At 49.3% G+C, this 18,079-nt stretch overlaps 1 protein-coding gene across 2 annotated transcripts in view; it reads right to left on the bottom strand.

Moving 5' to 3' along the window:
- ZSWIM8 (zinc finger SWIM-type containing 8) overlaps positions 1-18,079 on the bottom strand; it is a 2,332,791-nt gene that overhangs the window by 1,848,264 nt on the left and 466,448 nt on the right. For both annotated transcript variants that reach the window (XM_069240531.1, XM_069240532.1), the window contains exon 6: positions 16,002-16,083. In XM_069240531.1, coding sequence (XP_069096632.1) covers positions 16,002-16,083 — 82 coding nt within the window. The remainder of the gene's footprint in view (positions 1-16,001; positions 16,084-18,079) is intronic.

Here is an 18,079-nt window from a genome sequence, read left to right as displayed (position 1 = left end):
AGTCTAGCCCCATGCACATTCTATGCTTGCAGGTCTACACCTTGATCTGTACACTTCAACGTGGGAAGTGGTTCCCACCCCGGGCTACAGCTGCTGTCAATCTCCTCCCTCTTTTGCGCTCAAGCCACTATGGCGCAACTCACTGACAGGTGACCCCCAGTGAACAATCCCTGCCCAGGTGGGCCTCTATATCTTCTGACAGAAGCAGGAGGTGTGACTGCTGGAAGGGGGCTCCGGAGAATCCTCACCTGGGTCTAAAATTGGTGGCTATATCGGCCAGGGCCGCCTGCCTCATATTGTTGGTCGGAGCTGCATGGCTCGGCTCCAAGCAGGCCGCAGCCATACCAGAGCAGCATCAGTCGCTAAGCGAACGGGCATGGTAAAATCACCTTTGGTCTATTTCCAGGCAGTTACTCCCGCCATGGAGTCAAACATGTCCCCCACCCACCCACCAGCACTGCCCATTTTCTTCACCTTGAGGCCACAGCGGCAGTCCAGGCTACTCAGAGTCCATGGCCTAGTAGTTCAGGAGCCATCAGCTCCGCAAATCGTCTATTCTCTGGGGTCGGAAGTGCCCAAGTGGCTCCACTGCAGACACTAGCTGCAACAAAGGAAGGCCCCCGGTTTCGGCAAGGGAGTTAGCAGTCGGATTGATCAGGATTAATTAAGGATGTTCTTTAGCAGTGCAGAGCTCTATTAAAACGGAATGGCCATCTAAGGCTGCCAAGCCGTGCCTCGTCATGCACAGTGTTGTTATTAATGAAGTAATTTCATATTCTGCTGTGATGTTATAAATGATGTTATACATCTCAGTGATGTAATATGTGAGGTAATTAGCAGTGGATGGTGAGGGAGCGCGTTACAGTTACTTTAGGGTACGACAAAGATACCTGAGATGACTGTAACTGGTGATCTTCCCATGGCACCCACAGATGCTGCAATTGTTGGGGGGTGGGGCTCCCCAGCCAGCCTGTGGGCTCCTCAGCCAGAACACACTGTGAGCCAACAATGGAGGTGGCTCCACTGTTTGCTCCCGCCCAGGGGTGAAAAAGCTCTTATCTGTTCCCCTGCCCCATTAGAAGCAAAGTTGTGTAACTTTGAATTAGGACCCAATCTATTTGTAACATACAACTGCAACCCACACTAGTTATGCTCAGTCCCCACCTTCCTTTACTGAAGTACAGCTTGCACTTATGCTTCACCAGATGCAAGGCATGTCGGGTGTGCATGTTGTACAAGTTATTTACCTTCGGTAACTAAATATCTGGTAGAAACATATTCTAGTTGCAGATTCCTTACCTTAGAATTTCCCCAAGGTGTCAGACTGGATCTGGAGATTTTTCTTCGCGCAATACCCTTGCGCCTCTGTAGGTGGCGTCGGTCAACTCTGCGGGCGTCGTAGTCGCTGTGATCATGTCGGGAGTAGTACATAGACGCTGCCTCAGAGCAGTGACGTCAGTTTCTTTTAACGATTTCTCACGCCAAAGCTCAGTGCCGCAAAGAACACTGAGCCTGGTGCACCAGAGCTAAGGGCCTGAAAGGGAAATCCCTGTCCCTAGAAATCAGTTCGCAAGCGGGGAGGATGGGTGGGTCTGTAAGGAATCTGCAACTAGAATATGTCTCTACCAGATATTTCGTTATCGAAGGTAAGTAACTTGGGCCGCCTGCCTCATATTGTTGGTCGGAGCTGCATGGCTCAGCTCCAAGCAGGCCGCAGCCACACCACAGCAGCATCAGTCGCAAAGCTAACGGGCACGGTAAAATCACCTTTGGTCTTTTTCCAGGCAGTTACTCCTGCCATGGAGTCATCCAGGTCCCCCACCCACCCCCAGCACTGCCCATTTTCTTCACCTCGAGGCCAGAGCGGCAGTCCAGGCTACTCAGAGTCCATGGCCTAGTAGGTCAGGAGCCATCAGCTCTGCAAATCGTCTATTCTCTGGGGTCTGAAGTGCCCAAGTGGCTCCACTGCAGACACTAGCTGCAACAAAGGAAGGCCCCCAGTTTTGGCAAGGGAGTTGGCAGTCGGATTGATCAGGATTAATTAATGATGTTCTTTAGGGGTGCGGAGCTCTATTAACACGGAATGGCCATCTAAGGCTGCCAAGCCGTGCCCAGTCATGCACAGTGTTGTTATTAATGAAGTAATTTCAGATCCTGCTGTGATGTTATCAATGATGTTATGCATCTCAGTGATGTAATATGTGAGGTAATTAGCAGTGGATGGTGAGGGGGTGAATTACAGTTACTTTAGGGCCAGACATAAAGATACCGGAGATAACTATAACTGGTGATTTTCCCATGGCACCCACAGATGCTGCAATTGTTTGGGGGGGCACAGGGGGGCTCCCCAGCCAGCCTGTGGGCACCCCAGCCAGAACACATTGTGAGCCAACAATGGAGGTGGCTCCACTGTTTGCTCCCGCCCAGGCGGAAAAAAGCTCTTATCTGTTCTCCTGCCCCATTAGAAGCAAAGTTGTGTAACTTTGAATTAGGACCCAATCTATTTGTAACATACAGCTGCAACCCACACTAGTTATGCTCAGTCCCCACCTTCCTTTACTGAAGTACAGCTTGCACTTATGCTTCACCAGATGCAAGGCATGTCGGGTGTGCATGTTGTACAAGTTATTTACCTTCGGTAACTAAATATCTGGTATAAACATATTCTAGCTGCAGATTCCTTACCTTAGAATTTCCCCAAGGTGTCAGACTGGATCCAGAGATTTTTCTTCGAGCAATACCCTTGCGCGTCTGTAGGTGGCGTCAGTCAACTCTGCGGGCGTCGTAGTTGCCGTGATCATGTCTGGAAAAGTACATAGACGCCGCCTCAGAGCAGTGATGACTTTTCACGCCAAAGCTCAGAGCCGCTAAGAACACTGAGCCTGGTGCACCAGAACTAAGGACCTGAAGGGGGAATCCCTGTCCCTAGAAATCAGTTCGCAAGAGGTGAGGATGGGTGGGTCTGTAAGGAATCTGCAACTAGAATATGTATCTACCAGATATTTCGTTACCGAAGGTAAGGAACTTGTACATCTGATAGAGACTTCTGGTTACAGATTCCTTACCTTAGAATAGATACCCAAGCAATGTCATCCTCGGTGGTGGGCTGAGAACCAAGATCATACTAGGAAGTCCTGCAGGACCGAACGACCAAAGTAGCAGTCCTGACGGACTTGACTGTCCAGGCAGTAGTGTTTAGCAAACGTGTGCAGGGACGCCCACGTAGCTACCTGGCAGATATCCAGGACAGGAACTCCGCGTGCCAACGCAGTGGAAGCAGCAGTTGCTCTTGTGGAATGAGCACGCAAGCCTTCAGGGGGTTGCTTCTTGGCCAAAGCATACCACATCTGAATGCAAAGAAGTACCCATCGAGAGATGGTACGTTTTAGCACCGCCTTCACTTTTTTCATACCCACATACCCGACAAAGAGTTGACCGTCCACCCGGAAATCTTTAGTATGATTAAGTTAGAACGCCAATGCTCTTTATGGGTTCAGACGGTGAAGTCTCTCCTTATCATGGGAAGGATGTGGGGGTGCGTAGAAAGTAGGCAGGATAATGGACTGTCCTACATGAAAAGGCGTAACCACCTTTGGAAGGAAGCCTTAGTGCGCAACACCACTTTGTCAGGGTGCACAGACAAGTATGGAGGTTTGTACGAAAGGGCCAGAAGCTCACTCACCTTGCAAGCTGAGGTGATGGCAACAAGAAAGACAGTCTTGAAGATAAGGAGCCGTAAGGGACAATTGTGCATCGGCTCAAAGGAAGTATACATTAAATAAGTAAGGACAAGATGAACGAGTTACTTACCTTCGGTAACGACTTTTCTGGTGGATACATTAGCTACCTGTGGATTCCTCACCTAATGAATACTCCCATGGCGCCAGCATTCGACGGAAATCTTCTTACTAGTCTCTGCACGTCGACGAGGACGTCACTCTAGCCCACGCGACGCCGTCTGACGTCATACAGGCAATAAGAGGTCCTCGACGACGTGCGGACGTCAGTACCAATCATTTTTTACGTGCATGAGAACAACCAGGCAATGCAATGAAAGAGCAAGGCAACATCCCATTACATTGTAAAAATACACAACATTGCATGAATAACTGTAAATCTTTTTAATATATATATATATATATATATATATATATATATATATATATATATATATATATATATATATATATATATATATATATATATATATATATATATAACTCTCTCTTTTTAAAAAATATATATACACATCAAGTATATACACAAAGATATATACATATATACATATATAAATATATTATACACAACATCTATTGCACCCTCGAAGACCAAGAGGAGCGCACTCAAGGATTACTTGGTAAGACCAGAAAGGCAACGGGGAGGCGGGTGGGACCGTGAGGAATCCACAGGTAGCTAATGTATCCACCAGAAAAGTCGTTACCGAAGGTAAGTAACTCGTTCTTCTGATGGATACAACTACCTGTGGATTCCTCACCTAATGAATAGAGTCCCAAAGCAGTACCACTCCCGGCGGTGGGTGCCGAAATGGTCAAACCAAGAAATCCTGCAGCACTGACCGTGCAAAATGGCCGTCCCTTCTAACCTCAGAATCCAAACAGTAATGTTTTGCAAAAGTGTGAAGGGACGACCAAGTTGCGGCCTTGCAGATGTCGACCACAGGAACACCTCTGGCCAAGGCCGAAGTGGCCGACTTAGCTCTGGTGGAATGAGCTCTAATGCCCTCAGGAGGATCCTTCTTTGCCAAAGCGTAACATATTTTAATGCAAAGAACAACCCACCTGGATAGTGTTCTCTTGTGGACTGCCTTTCCTCTCCTCTTGCCCACGTATCCAATAAACAGCTGATCCTCCAGCCTGAAATCCTTTGTTCTATCAATAAAGAAGCTCAACGCCCTCTTTGGGTCCAGACGGTGCAGTCTTTCTTCCTCTTTGGAAGGATGAGGCGGAGGATAGAACGTGGACAAAGTAATTGCCTGAGCCAAATGGAAGGGTGAAACAACCTTCGGGAGGAAAGCAGCCTTGGTCCTCAACACCACCTTATCCCCATAAAAAGTTGTATAAGGGGGCTTTACTGATAAGGCCTGCAACTCACTCACTCTCCTTGCTGATGTTATAGCTATCAGGAAGACTGTTTTTAAAACCAAATACCTTAAGGGGCAAGAATGCATAGGTTCAAAAGGGGACCCCATAAGGAAAGTCAGGACCAAGGACAAATCCCATTGCGGCATAACGAATGGCTTTGGAGGATATTTATTTAGAAGACCTTTCAAGAATCTGATAACAATAGGGGATTTAAATAAAGATGGTTGGTCTGGAAGACATATGAAGGCTGACAAGGCCGATAAATAACCCTTAATGGTAGCCACTGCACAACCTTTCTGCGCTAGAGACAGAGCAAAAGACAAAACGTCCGATAGATGAGCATGCAAAGTATCAATCTGCCTCTCTCCACACCACGCAACAAATTTAGACCATCTATTAGCGTAGATAGATTTAGAGGAGTGTCGCCTGGCCGCTAATATAACATCCACTACCTCAGGTGGGAGAGAGAAGGAACTCAGGTTGCCCCGTTCAATCTCCAGGCATGTAGGTGCAGACTCTGGAGGTTGGGGTGTAGAACATGCCCCTGCGACTGCGAGAGGAGGTCTGCCCTGAAAGGGAGACGGAGCGGAGGGCACATTGAGAGTTGGAGAAGGTCGGAGTACCATACCCTCCTTGGCCAATCCGGAGCTATTAGGATGACTAGAGCCCGGTCCTGGCGAATCTTCCTCAATACTCGAGGAATCAAGGGTATGGGAGGAAACGCGTAAAGCAACTGGCCGCACCAGGTTATTTGAAACGCGTCCCCCAACGCTCCCTGCATCGGATACTGGAGGCTGCAGAATAACGGACAATGCGCGTTCTCTCGAGTGGCAAACAGATCTACCCGAGGAAACCCCCACCTCTGGAAGATTAAACGGACTTGATCTGGATGGAGACGCCACTCGTGGTCTGCCGAGAATTGGCGACTGAGACTGTCCGCACGCACGTTCAAGACTCCGGCCAGATGGTTTGCTATCAAGCAAATCTGATGGTCCTTTGCCCAGGACCATAGTCGAAGAGCTTCTCTGCAGAGAAGGTACGACCCCACTCCTCCCTGCTTGTTTATGTACCACATCGTGGTAGTATTGTCCGTTAGGACCTGTACCGACTGACCACGAAGGGAAGGGAGGAAGGCCTTGAGAGCCAGACGTACAGCCCGTAACTCTAACAGATTGATGTGAAACATCTGTTCCTCTGGAGACCAAAGACCTTTGATCTCCAGATCCCCCAGATGAGCTCCCCACCCTAGAGTGGAAGCATCCGTTATGACTGTGGCCACTGGTGGCGACTGCTGGAACGGTTTTCCTTGTGAAAGATTGTTGCTTGCAATCCACCACTTCAAATCCACAGCAGCATCTCTGGAGATCTTGACAGTACTCTCTAGATCCCCTTTGTGTTGAGACCACTGCCTTCGGAGGCACCACTGAAGAGCCCTCATGTGCCAGCGAGCATGCGTGACCAACAGAATGCAGGAGGCAAACAGACCGAGCAGACGAAGGACCTTGAGGACTGGAACTACCGCTCCATTTCGAAACATTGGAACCAAATCCTGAATATCTTGAATCCGCTGAGGCGGAGGAAAGGCCCGACCCAATGTTGTATCCAGTACTGCCCCTATGAACAGGAGGCGCTGAGAGGGCTCTAGGTGAGATTTGGGCTCGTTCACCGAAAAACCCAGGTCGAACAACAACTGGGTTGTTGACTGCAGATGATGCGACACAAGCTCCGGGGACTTGGCTTTGATCAACCAGTCGTCCAAGTAAGGGAATACTGCTATCCCCTTCCTTCTGAGCTCTGCCGCAACCACCGACATCACCTTCGTGAAGACTCGAGGTGCTGAAGTAAGACCAAACGGAAGGACCGCAAACTGATAGTGCTGCGATCCCACCACAAACCGGAGATACTTCCTGTGTGACTTGAGTATCGGAATATGAAAGTAAGCATCCTGCAAGTCGACAGACACCATCCAGTCTTCCTTGTTCAACGCCAAGAGCACCTGTGCTAGGGTCAGCATCTTGAACTTTTCCTGCTTGAGGAACCAATTCAAGATCCTCAGGTCCAGGATTGGTCTCAAACGACCATCCTTCTTGGGAATCAGGAAATACCTTGAGTAACATCCTCGACCCCTTTCCTGCTCTGGGACCAACTCCACCGCGCCCTTTGAAAGGAGGGCTTGTACCTCCTGTTCTAGCAACAGGAGGTGTTCTTCTGAACAATAAGAAGGACGGGGCGGGATGAGGGGCGGGAACTCCCGAAAGGGAAGGGTGTAGCCTTTTCCCACAATACTGAGAACCCAAGTGTCCGTTGTAACAGTCTTCCATTTGGTGAGAAAATGCTGTAATCTTCCCCCTACAGGAGAGGAGTGAGTGGGAAATGGTGTAAGCCTAAGGCTGCTTCCCCTGCTGCACCCCGCCAGAGGATGAGGAAGAGGCAGAGTGCTGCTGAGAGGCTCCTCCGGTGCGGACCCTACCTCTCCCCCTAAAAGATCTATAGGGATGGGAAGAGGCAGGTTGCTGATATCTTCCCCGAAAGGAAGAGGAGGAAGAGCCATGCCCAAATCCACGAAACCTCCTGAAAAATCTGGAAGAGGCCGTGGAAGAAGGAGCTTGGAGCCCTAACGACTTAGCCGTGGCCCTGCTTTCCTTAAAACGTTCCAAGGCCGAATCAGCCTTGGCTCCAAACAGCTTGTCCCCATCAAACGGGAGATCCAACAATGTGGACTGTACATCCGCAGAAAAGCCCGAGTTACGGAGCCAGGCCTGTCTCCTTGCCACCACAGTTGTGCCCATTGCTCTGGCTACCGAGTCGGTGGTATCCAGTCCCGTCTGGATAATCTGGGTCGCAGCAGCCTGGGCATTTGAAACAAGATCCAAAAGACCCTGGGGAAGCTCTGTAAATGATGAAGAAATGTCATCCATCAGAGCATGAATATACCTCCCCAGGATACAGGTTGCATTGGTGGCTTTTAACGCCAGACTGCAGGACGAAAAAATCTTCTTGGACTGCGCCTCTAGTTTCTTTGAATCTCTGTCCCCAGGCACCGTCGGGAAAGAACCAGGCGCTGACTTGGATGAACAGGAGGCCTGCACCACCAAGCTCTCCGGCGTAGGGTGCCTAGACAGAAAACCAGGGTCAGTCGGAGCCGCCCGATACCTCCTGGCCACGGCTCTGTGAACTGCTGGGGAAGATGCCGGCCTCTTCCACACCTCTAACACCGGATCCAGCAGAGCGTCATTAAATGGCAAAAGAGGCTCCGCCGCAGCTGAGGCCGGATGTAGCACCTCTGTTAAAAGGTTTTGTTTAGCCTCCACCACCGGCAAAGGCAGGTCCAAAAAACTAGCTGCCTTCCGTACCACTGCATGAAAGGAAGCAGCCTCCTCAGTGTATTCTCCCGGGGACGAAAGATCCCACTCAGGGGAAGTGTCCAGCCCACTGGCCGACTCCAGACCACGCAGCCCATCACCCGAGTCCTCTAGCTCTCCTTCCTCCAGGGCTCGTTGGTACTCCTGCTCCTCTAATACACGGAGAGCACGTCTCCTCGAATGAAGTCGTTGTTCAATACGCGGAGTCGACAATGCCTCCGCCGGCGCCGACGAAAGAGGAGCTGAAGCAGATGGACCCACCGGAGTCACAGGTCGAAATCCCGACGTCGACGGGATGGAAATCCCCGGGGCCAATCCTTCTGAAGCCACCGGAGCGGCCACCGGCGCCGACACTGGCGCCGAGCCCACGTTCCCAAAAGGGAGAAAGGGCATAAAGGGTGCCGGCCGAAGAGGCGCAGGATCACCCAATGAAAAGGCCAAAGGCCCAGCCGGAGCACCCCCTGGAGCCATCTGTTGGAAGATGGCATACATCGCATTCAAGAATGCGGAACTATCGGCTCCAGGGGTGGGAAAAGCCGGATACTGGGGTGCCTGTCTCGGAGGCGACCCCGACGCCGGCCTCGACGTCTGCAACGCCGGAGAAAACACCTGAGGCTCCAAAACCTCAATCACCGACGCCTGTCCAGGTGAAGTTGGAGACGCCGGAGAGGGCAACGGCGTCGAAGGATGCGGCGTAACCGTGGGACTGATCTCCCATGTCCTTCGGCGCCGATCCGAAGACCTGGAACGAGTCTCCTTCGAATGACGCCGAGATTCTCTACGGCGCCGGGAGTCTCGATGACGCCGATGTCTTGGAGAAGAAGACTTCTTGTGATGCTTCTCCTTCGATTTCGCCATAAACAGCTTTGCCTCACGTTCTTTGAGGGCCTTTGGATTCATGTGCTGGCATGAATCACAAGTCGAGACGTCGTGGTCGGAGCTCAAACACCAAAGGCAATCGGAATGAGGATCCGTCACCGACATCTTGCCTCCACACTCACGACAAGGCTTGAATCCAGACTTTCTCTGCGACATTATTACCACAGCGAAAGACTACACAGCAAAAATACACTGTAACCACAAAAGTAACAGTTGCTCCCTCGAAGATAACCGTTTCGAATGCACGGAAAAAAGGGAACTGACGTCCGCACGTCGTCGAGGACCTCTTATTGCCTGTATGACGTCAGACGGCGTCGCGTGGGCTAGAGTGACGTCCTCGTCGACGTGCAGAGACTAGTAAGAAGATTTCAGTCGAATGCTGGCGCCATGGGAGTATTCATTAGGTGAGGAATCCTCAGGTAGTTGTATCCATCAGAATGAGGTCCCACTGAGGCATGATAAATGGAGTGGGAGGAAATAAATGGGTGAGACCTTTTAGGAACCTACTCACAATAGGAGATTTAAAGAGTGAGGGCTGATCAGGTAAACTAAGAAGGGCCGAAATGGCAGCTAAATACCGTTTAAGGGTGCCCAAAGCAGAGCCCTGCTGGGCTACAGAAAGAATGAACGCAAGAACCTCGGATAGAGGGGCAGAGAGGGGATCAACAGATTTGTTGGTGCACCATGCCACAAATTTATGCAAATGACAGGCGTATACAGTTTTGGTGGAGGGACGCCTGGCTGCCAACATAACATCACGGACTTCGGGTAGAAGATCAACTCGTCAACTGCCGCCGCTCAATCTCCACGCATGGAGTTTGGACAGGTTTGGGTGGAGAACCGTTCCCTGTTGCTGCGACAGAAGATCTGCCTGAAAAGGCAGTCTGAGTGGAGGATCAATGGCCATGCTCAATAGCTCTGGATACCATACTCCCCGTGCCCAGTACGGAGCCACCAAGATGAATTGGGCCCGGTCGTTCCTGATCTTCTTGAGAACTCTGGGCAGAAGTGGTGTTGGCGAAAAGGCATAAAGTAGGCCGGAGTTCCACTCGAGACGAAAAGCGTCTCCGAACGAGTGCCGCCTTGGAAACTCCAACACGCAAAACAGCTGACATTGCGCAATCTCTGCGGAGGCAAACAGATCTAACCAAGGCTCTCCCCACTGCTGACCGAGACCTTGCGCCACCTACAGCGGGAAACGCCATTCGTGATCGGCTGTGCATCGAGTTAGTCCGGTCTGGCATTGAGAGAACCTGCCAGATGTTGAAGCACCAGGGTAATGCCCTGATGTTCCAGCCATGTCCGGAGACATAGGGCCTCTTGACAAAGGATCCAGTACCCTACTCCGCCCTGTTTGTTACAGTACCACATAGTGGTAGTATTGTCCGTGAACACCTGCACTACTTTTCCTTTGAGAGAGGGAAGAAATGATTTCAACACAAGCCTGATCGCCTGGAGCTCCAAAAGATTGATATGGAGCCCCAACTCCACCGGAGACCAGAGGCCTCTGAATTCCGCCTCTCCTATGTGGCTGGCCCAACCCAGAAGTGACGCATCTGTCACTATAGATAGATCTGGTTGGGGAAGGGAGAGGGATCTGCTGTGGACCCACTGCGGATTCGAAAGCCACAACTGCAGGTCTTTCGAAGTCCCCTCTGAGATCTGGACCATGTTGGAGAGATTACTCAGATGCTGCGCCCACTGGAACTTCAAGTGCCACTGCAGAGCCTGCATATGCCATCTGGCATGTATAACTAGCAGGATGCAGGAGGATATGAGATCCAGCTCCCTCAGAGTCAGTCTCACAGAAACCCAAGACACAGGCTGAAAGATCGGAATCATAGTCTGAAGATCTTGGACTCGCTTTTCGGGAGGATAAGTCAGAAACTGCACTGTATCCTGAACAGCTCCAATGAAAAGGGGCATCTGAGAGTGAGTCAGGTGTGACTTCGGCACGTTTACAGTGAACCCCAGCGTGTGCAGGAGGTTCGCCGTAGTCTGAAGGTGGGAGACGACTTTCTGGGGCGAGCCTGCCTTCAACAGCCAATCGTCGAGGTAGGGGACGATTGATACCCCTAACCTGTGCAGATGAGCTGCAACCACCGCCATCACTTTCGTGAACACCCGTGAGGCATTGGTAAGGCCGAAGGGGAGCACAGTAAACTGATAGTGCTCTTGACCTACCATGAATGGTAGGTAACGTCTGTGGGCAGGAAGGATGGGGATGTGGAAATAAGTGTCCTGCAAGTCCAATGCTGCCATCCAGTCTCCTGGGTCTAAGGCAGGCAATACCTAAGCCAGGGTGAGCATTTTGAATTTCTCCTTCTTGAGGAAGTAGTTTAGGTCCCGAAGGTCTAGAATAGGACGTAAGCTCTTGTCCTTTTTCGGCACCAGAAAGTAGTGGGAATAACAACCTACTTTGGGCACAGGGACCTTCTTTATAGCTCCCTTGGCCTAGAGAACAGCCAATTCCTGGCGGAGAAGTGTCAAATGATAATCTGGGAGTTGGCTGGGTGAGGGAGGCATGGCTCATGAAGCATACTTGAAAGGGAGGGAGTAACCCTTTCGAACGATATGCAAAACCCACCTGTCCATAGTGATGGATTCCCAGTGGGGAAGGTGATGGTGAATCCTGCTGCCAACTGCATGAGAGTGAGGGGACAGACTAGGAGGGTTTGGAGGCTGCAGCGGGGGCAGAAGTGAACTGGGCAGACCTCTGGTTCCCTGTCCTACGCCCACATGGGATTCCGCATCCCCGGCCACACAGTGGCTGAACAGCATGGGAAGCATGGTGGCTGGGAGGGGGCGCAACTGGAAGCCCCTTCCGTGGCCACAAAAGGGGTGAAAAGCGGACTGTGGGGGGCAAGGGGCAGAGGAAACACCAAGGGGCCTAGGCATAGCCTGGGAATCCTTGAATCTCTCCAAGGACGAGTCTGCTTTGTCTCCAAAGAGACAAGAGCCATCAAAGGGCATGTCCATGACGGACTGTTGGACATTCCCAGAAAAACCAGAAGTACACAACCAGACGTGGCGTCGCAAGGCCACTGTCGTATCAACCGATCTGCCCAGAGAGTCGGTCGTGTCCAGCCCACAACGGATGGTGAACGTCACTGCATCTCTCCCATCGTTGGCAGCTTGGGAGACAATAGCCCGGGCCTCCTCCGGTATTTGTGGCAGGACTTGCGCAACTGTATCCCACAGAGAGTGGGTATAGCGGCCCAGAAGGCATGCGGTGTTCACAGACTGCAGCGCAAGACTGGAAGAAGAAAACAACTTATTCCCAAATTGTTCCAGCCTTTTTGATTCCCTATCCGGGGGTGCAGAAGGGAATGCGCCTGAAGAAGAGGAAGCCTGGATGGCAAGACTCTCAGGCGTGGGGTGTTGGGACAAGAATTTAGGGTCGCTCGGAATGGACCGGTGGTGGTGTGCGATAGTCCTATTCACAGGAGCCCCAGTGTTGGGTTTGGACCATGTACCCAAAAGGACTTCAGTGAGGGCTTCACTGAACGCTAAAAGGGGCTCAGATGTGGAAGCCCCTGGCTGAAGCACCTTCATCAGGAGATTGGACCTGACCTCTACAGTACGAAGCTCAAGGACCTCAGCTGCCCTACTGACTACAATATCATAAGTCGTTCCCTCCGCCATAGCCACGATAGGAGGAGACAGCATGCCAGCGTCTGGAGAAGTGTCCAGTCCACTTGTGTCGCCAAATTCCTGTGCCCAGTCCAAAGATGGGTCATCCTGGTATTCATAAGTGTCCTGGGACCCCTCCAATCCTGCCCCGAATTCGTACCCATAAGAAAAAAGGTCCGAATCCGACCTGGAGTGAATAGGCCCCATCGAAGACCCCATGAATAGGCCCCATCGGCGGCGGCTGATGCTACTCCGACTCAAAGTCGTAGGGGATAAGGATCGGGTCAGCGTAGATAGTGGGCACTACGACGTCTGGAGCATCGACAATCGACCTGGCGCCAGGGAAGGTCTCAATGGTGCGACCGGCGCCGGTGCAGATCCGTGGGCGGATCCAGAAGGGAGCTCGGTGGCTGGAGCCGAAGCCGCTGGTGTGGAACCCGAGGCCCCTCATCAAAACCCCTTGGGCCCCGCATCATGGTTGGTCCGCCTAAAGATGAGGTACATGGCCCCATAGAATTCCTTAGGTTGGGTGGGGGTCATTCTGGCTCCTGGACACTCAGGGAAGCGCAGAGTGGACCCAGACACAGGCTCCAAGAACGGAGGCCTTGAGTGTCAACGCTCCTTCTGCATCACGTCTGCCGAGCAACGGGGTAAAGTCTGAGAGCGATGGGACCTCTTCGACGACGACTTCTTACCTGCACCCGAAGATTTTGAGGACGACGAGTGGTGATGGCTCCGCGAACAGTCTTGAGACCTTCCTCTCAATCAAGACTGGGACCTACATGAAGTCGAGCGCCGGGCCGCCATCAGTTTGAGGGACTGATCTCTCAAGGCCTTCGGGTGCATGGCCCAGCACTCGGAGCACGACTTCGGGCCGTGGTCGCGCTCGAGAGACCACAAACAAACCTGATGCAGATCTGCCACCGACATCATGCGGTGACAGTCCTTGCACGACTTGAAACCGGTCTTCGAGGACATCCTCATTGTTCATGTTCAGCCAAGTGTACAATCATAAATGACAACATTAACAGAGTGGTCACAAGTGAAAGTCAGTGGCATGCAGCATACCTAGAAACTTATTTTATCATGCAACTCTATATGAGGATGCCATAGGGTGAATGTTTGACGGAGCATCTCCAGTTTGATTATCTGCAATTATTGGCTATTAGTATTCAAGCTCCTTTCTCTTCCCAGATGTCCTTCAGTCGGGACGGGTGCGGTAGTAGCATACTATAGGTGTCCGACTGTTTGTTGCACCAAACCAGATCATCCACTCATTTGTCACTTCTGGGTACTCTGCACCTAACCCAGCATATCACCACTCTTCTTTTCTCCATCAATAGTGCTAATGTTGTGAAGTTCCTTTATTTTTGTTTTAAATGTCCCTTACATTGCCAGTAGTGGAGTCAGGTCTAGTCTGGCTCTAGTTATATTGCTACGTTTTTGTAAACCCTCAACCTAACAGAGGGTTGCCAGGTGAAACAAAACCTGACTCTGGAGCACATCTCTGGAATTGCACATCCATTGCGAGTCCTTCCCTGTACGTACAAAGCAGGGTATAATATATCCTGTACATGTATTTAAAATGCACCAGTCTACCTACGTTAGCAAATAACCTTCTCATTTGCATATAACAATAAGACAGTGTGTTCTCTCCAAGGTCAAGTCCCATGTCCTGGGTCCATCCAGCCCATGCTGTGCACTGGATTTCTGTCCTGGGCATGTTCTACATAATTGTAATATACGTAAGTGAGGCTACTCTGATAGGGAGGGCTCTTGAAATCAATAGTGTTAGCAATTTCCAGTCATCTGGTTGAGCAGGGCACACAGGGTATCGCTCTCTGACCGAAAGGGGAAATCAATGATATAGATATATGCCCAGAGCAAAGGGTGCAGCACAGGGTGAACGAAGGCTGGGCACACCAGGGGTCTGGCCACTTAAGCGGGCTTGAGTATCTGTAGGGTGTGTGCTGTATGCGAGGGCTTGTGCACAGGGCAAAGACCATGTGCAACAGTTCCTTGCCCACCGAGTGCAGTTGTTTGTCATGCTGGTTTGCTGTTTCCATGGGATCTGGCACAGGGTGAAAGTCGAGCTCACTTACGGTTTTGGACATCTCATGGATGACATAATGTCCTCATATACTCTTGAATCTCTCTGCAGTAGGCTGTATCACCCATAAAAATCCCTACTCCCAAACACCCATCAGCGGTCTACCCCCTCTCCCCCATTACCCCCTTTGCATCCCCCCCAAAAACACACACACACACACACACACACACACACACACACACAAGTTCTTCAGGCAGTATAGCAAGAGAGAGACAGCAAGTACAAACCTGGCAGAGTAGCAATTGAGTTGAGCACTATACATAAAGGTGGTGTTTGCAATGGAAAAATACCTCATATCAAATTTAATTTAATACATTTCAATTTCTTTACATTTTATATATTTACTGTTATTTTTCATATATTTACAAATCGAAGAATCACACAATATCTTTAACACCCAAATTTAAAAGTCTGCAATTAGCTACTTGAACTTATTAATTGTTTACAAAGTCAGCCATTGTTATTCAGCTCAAAAAATTATTTGGGAACAATTGGGCTTCTAGAATTTTCCAAAATCTTACAATTCTTTAATACCCTCTTGCTATGCTCAATGTTCCTTTAAACACTTGGGCCACAATATGATACTTGTTGATTTAATTTAACTTTTTGATCATTGAGAAAGATGAATAAAGATATGTATTATACGTAGCTAAAGGTAGTTAAGATTGAAAACTAGAAAAAATCATTACGACTGTTCTGAGAAATTGAGAGTCAAGAAATTAAGCATTACCTTCATACAAAACAAGACTGTAAAAAGCACAACAGCATTTACTGAAGGTTCATGTTCTTTACAGTGTGATGAAAAAGTACTTTCATTTCAGTTCAATAAAATGAAGTTTATGTTGAACTGTCTTCCAGAATCAGGCATCTGGATAGTGAAGTCAAAATAACAATTAACAGTGAAATGGAAGGTACCTGGAGCACCACACAAGGTGTTGATAGCTGTGGACTGGGAGGACAACAACTCATCCAGGAGCCGCTGAGCTGTGGGAAGAATCTATTAAAAAAAGAATTGTCAATATAATCAAACTTTTTCAAACAACATACTTCTTTGTAGCACACATGTGAAGATTAAGGTGTTTACCAATACCAGCCAAACTATGATGCCCAAATAAATCTTTCTAACCGAAAAAGAAAAAATAGTATGTGCATAAGTACAAGTCCGTTTTTTGTTGTTGTTTTTTTAAACCAGAAAGAGGATACAACGTAGTGTAAAATTAAGCCCCATTTCGGGTACATTTTAGCACCCTGTTTGGGAACACTTATTTTCACTTAACCTGCGGCCTGTGCCCTTTTACCTAGTTACATGATTCATTTAATTTATTCATTGTAATTCAATTTAGCATGGCTTGCTTTAAGAGGGGATGTTTTATTTTTCCAATAAGCTGTTATTCTCCAAAAGTGTTACTTTAATTGCACAACATTTCACTGTGTACCTCTGTCCAAGGCTGTACACGATAATCTATCTAGGATTGTCGCACACAAGACACAAGAATGCAGATCCAACCTCGACACTTAAGACACATTACCAATTCAGGCCTCTTTTGGACCACAACACATTTTGTTCCAATAACATCATACAGGCCAAACGAAGTTAGAGAGGTCATTCCAGCCAGAGGAGCCATCCTATGCTGTGTGCCACTTCACCTCCACTTTGCTGACCTATTATTCATTATTATTATTATTATAATTATTATTATATATTCATTGACACTTTGGTCTCTACAGCCAACTGAGAATTCGGCAGGCAGACCCCTGTTTTTCAGGTATGGGGCAGGTGTTCCTGTCATGGACTAGTACGGGCAGAGCATCTGGGTAGGAATCCTTATGCACAGGTTTATTCCAATATGCTGGGATTGTTTATCTGCTTTTCTCTTATGATAACAATTCAAACTCTGCTATGTTTCAACTTCCTAACAGTCACAGCTCATATATTTTATTGTAGATTGCAGTCTTTTCAATAAATGCATTGAAAACTGTCCTGCATCTTTTGTTTGTCTGTGTTAGAAATGTGCAAATGAGAGAAAGGGGCAGGATCTGCCAACCACGACTTCCCTGAGGAGTCGGAGTGTCATGCGGGCGGCTGACACAAATCACCTTTACTTTCTAGGTTTGAGTGAGGTGCTGCTAGCTAGCCGAAAGGGTTAGGCTGACAGCTACCAGACTGTGTGGGATTGACTCAGTCACCTAAATGCAGTTGTGCTGCCGCCTGAAACCAGAAGTCTTACCTCCATGGTAAGAGTCCTACAAAAGCACCACCTAAAATGCTGTGCTGGTCTGGAGAGGTTTAGAGAAATCAAAAAGAAGTCCTGAGAGATTACCTCACTGGAAAAAGGATTAGTTCAAGAAAAATTATCTCTTTGAAAAATTATCCATATTTTAATGCTAACATGATTACTGAAAAAAACTAAATAGAAAATGCAAAACTGCTGCAATAACAATGCTAAAGGCCTTCAGTGAAGAAATACACCTGTGATGTTTTTTGTGCTTCTTAGACCAAGTTACACCACAGTCTGTTTTCATGTATTTGAAATTTGTGACATCTGGTTCCAGTGGTCTTCACCAGAATCTCGCTTTTTTGCTAAGAATAGCTAATTGGGAATTTTACCATTCAAAATGTTCTGCAGCATTAAAAGCCATCTCCACCTAACAAGGTGTAAACTTCTATGCTGAGCTTTAACCCCTTCTGTGCCGCAGACGTAGTGGTTACGTCCTGCGGCACAGTGCTGTTGTGCCGAGGACGTAACCACTACGTCCTCGGCACACAGCCCAGAGGGAGCGCTCTCGCTCCCTCTGTGTGCTTCCCCCCACCCCCCCAAAGTCAGGGATGGAAGGGGAAGCCCTTCCCCTTCCACCCCCGACCCCCCCACCCCCCCATAATGACGTCAGCGCGCGATTGCGCGCTGACTTCATTATGGGGATTTCGCCGCACAGGAAGCCATTTGCTTCCTGTGCGGCGAACGGAGAAGAGGTAAGAATCTCTTCCCGGTGGG

This window comes from Pleurodeles waltl, chromosome 6 (assembly GCF_031143425.1).
Source record: "Pleurodeles waltl isolate 20211129_DDA chromosome 6, aPleWal1.hap1.20221129, whole genome shotgun sequence".
Lineage (NCBI taxonomy): Eukaryota > Metazoa > Chordata > Amphibia > Caudata > Salamandridae > Pleurodeles > Pleurodeles waltl.
This window is presented reverse-complemented; position numbering and strand designations above follow the sequence as displayed.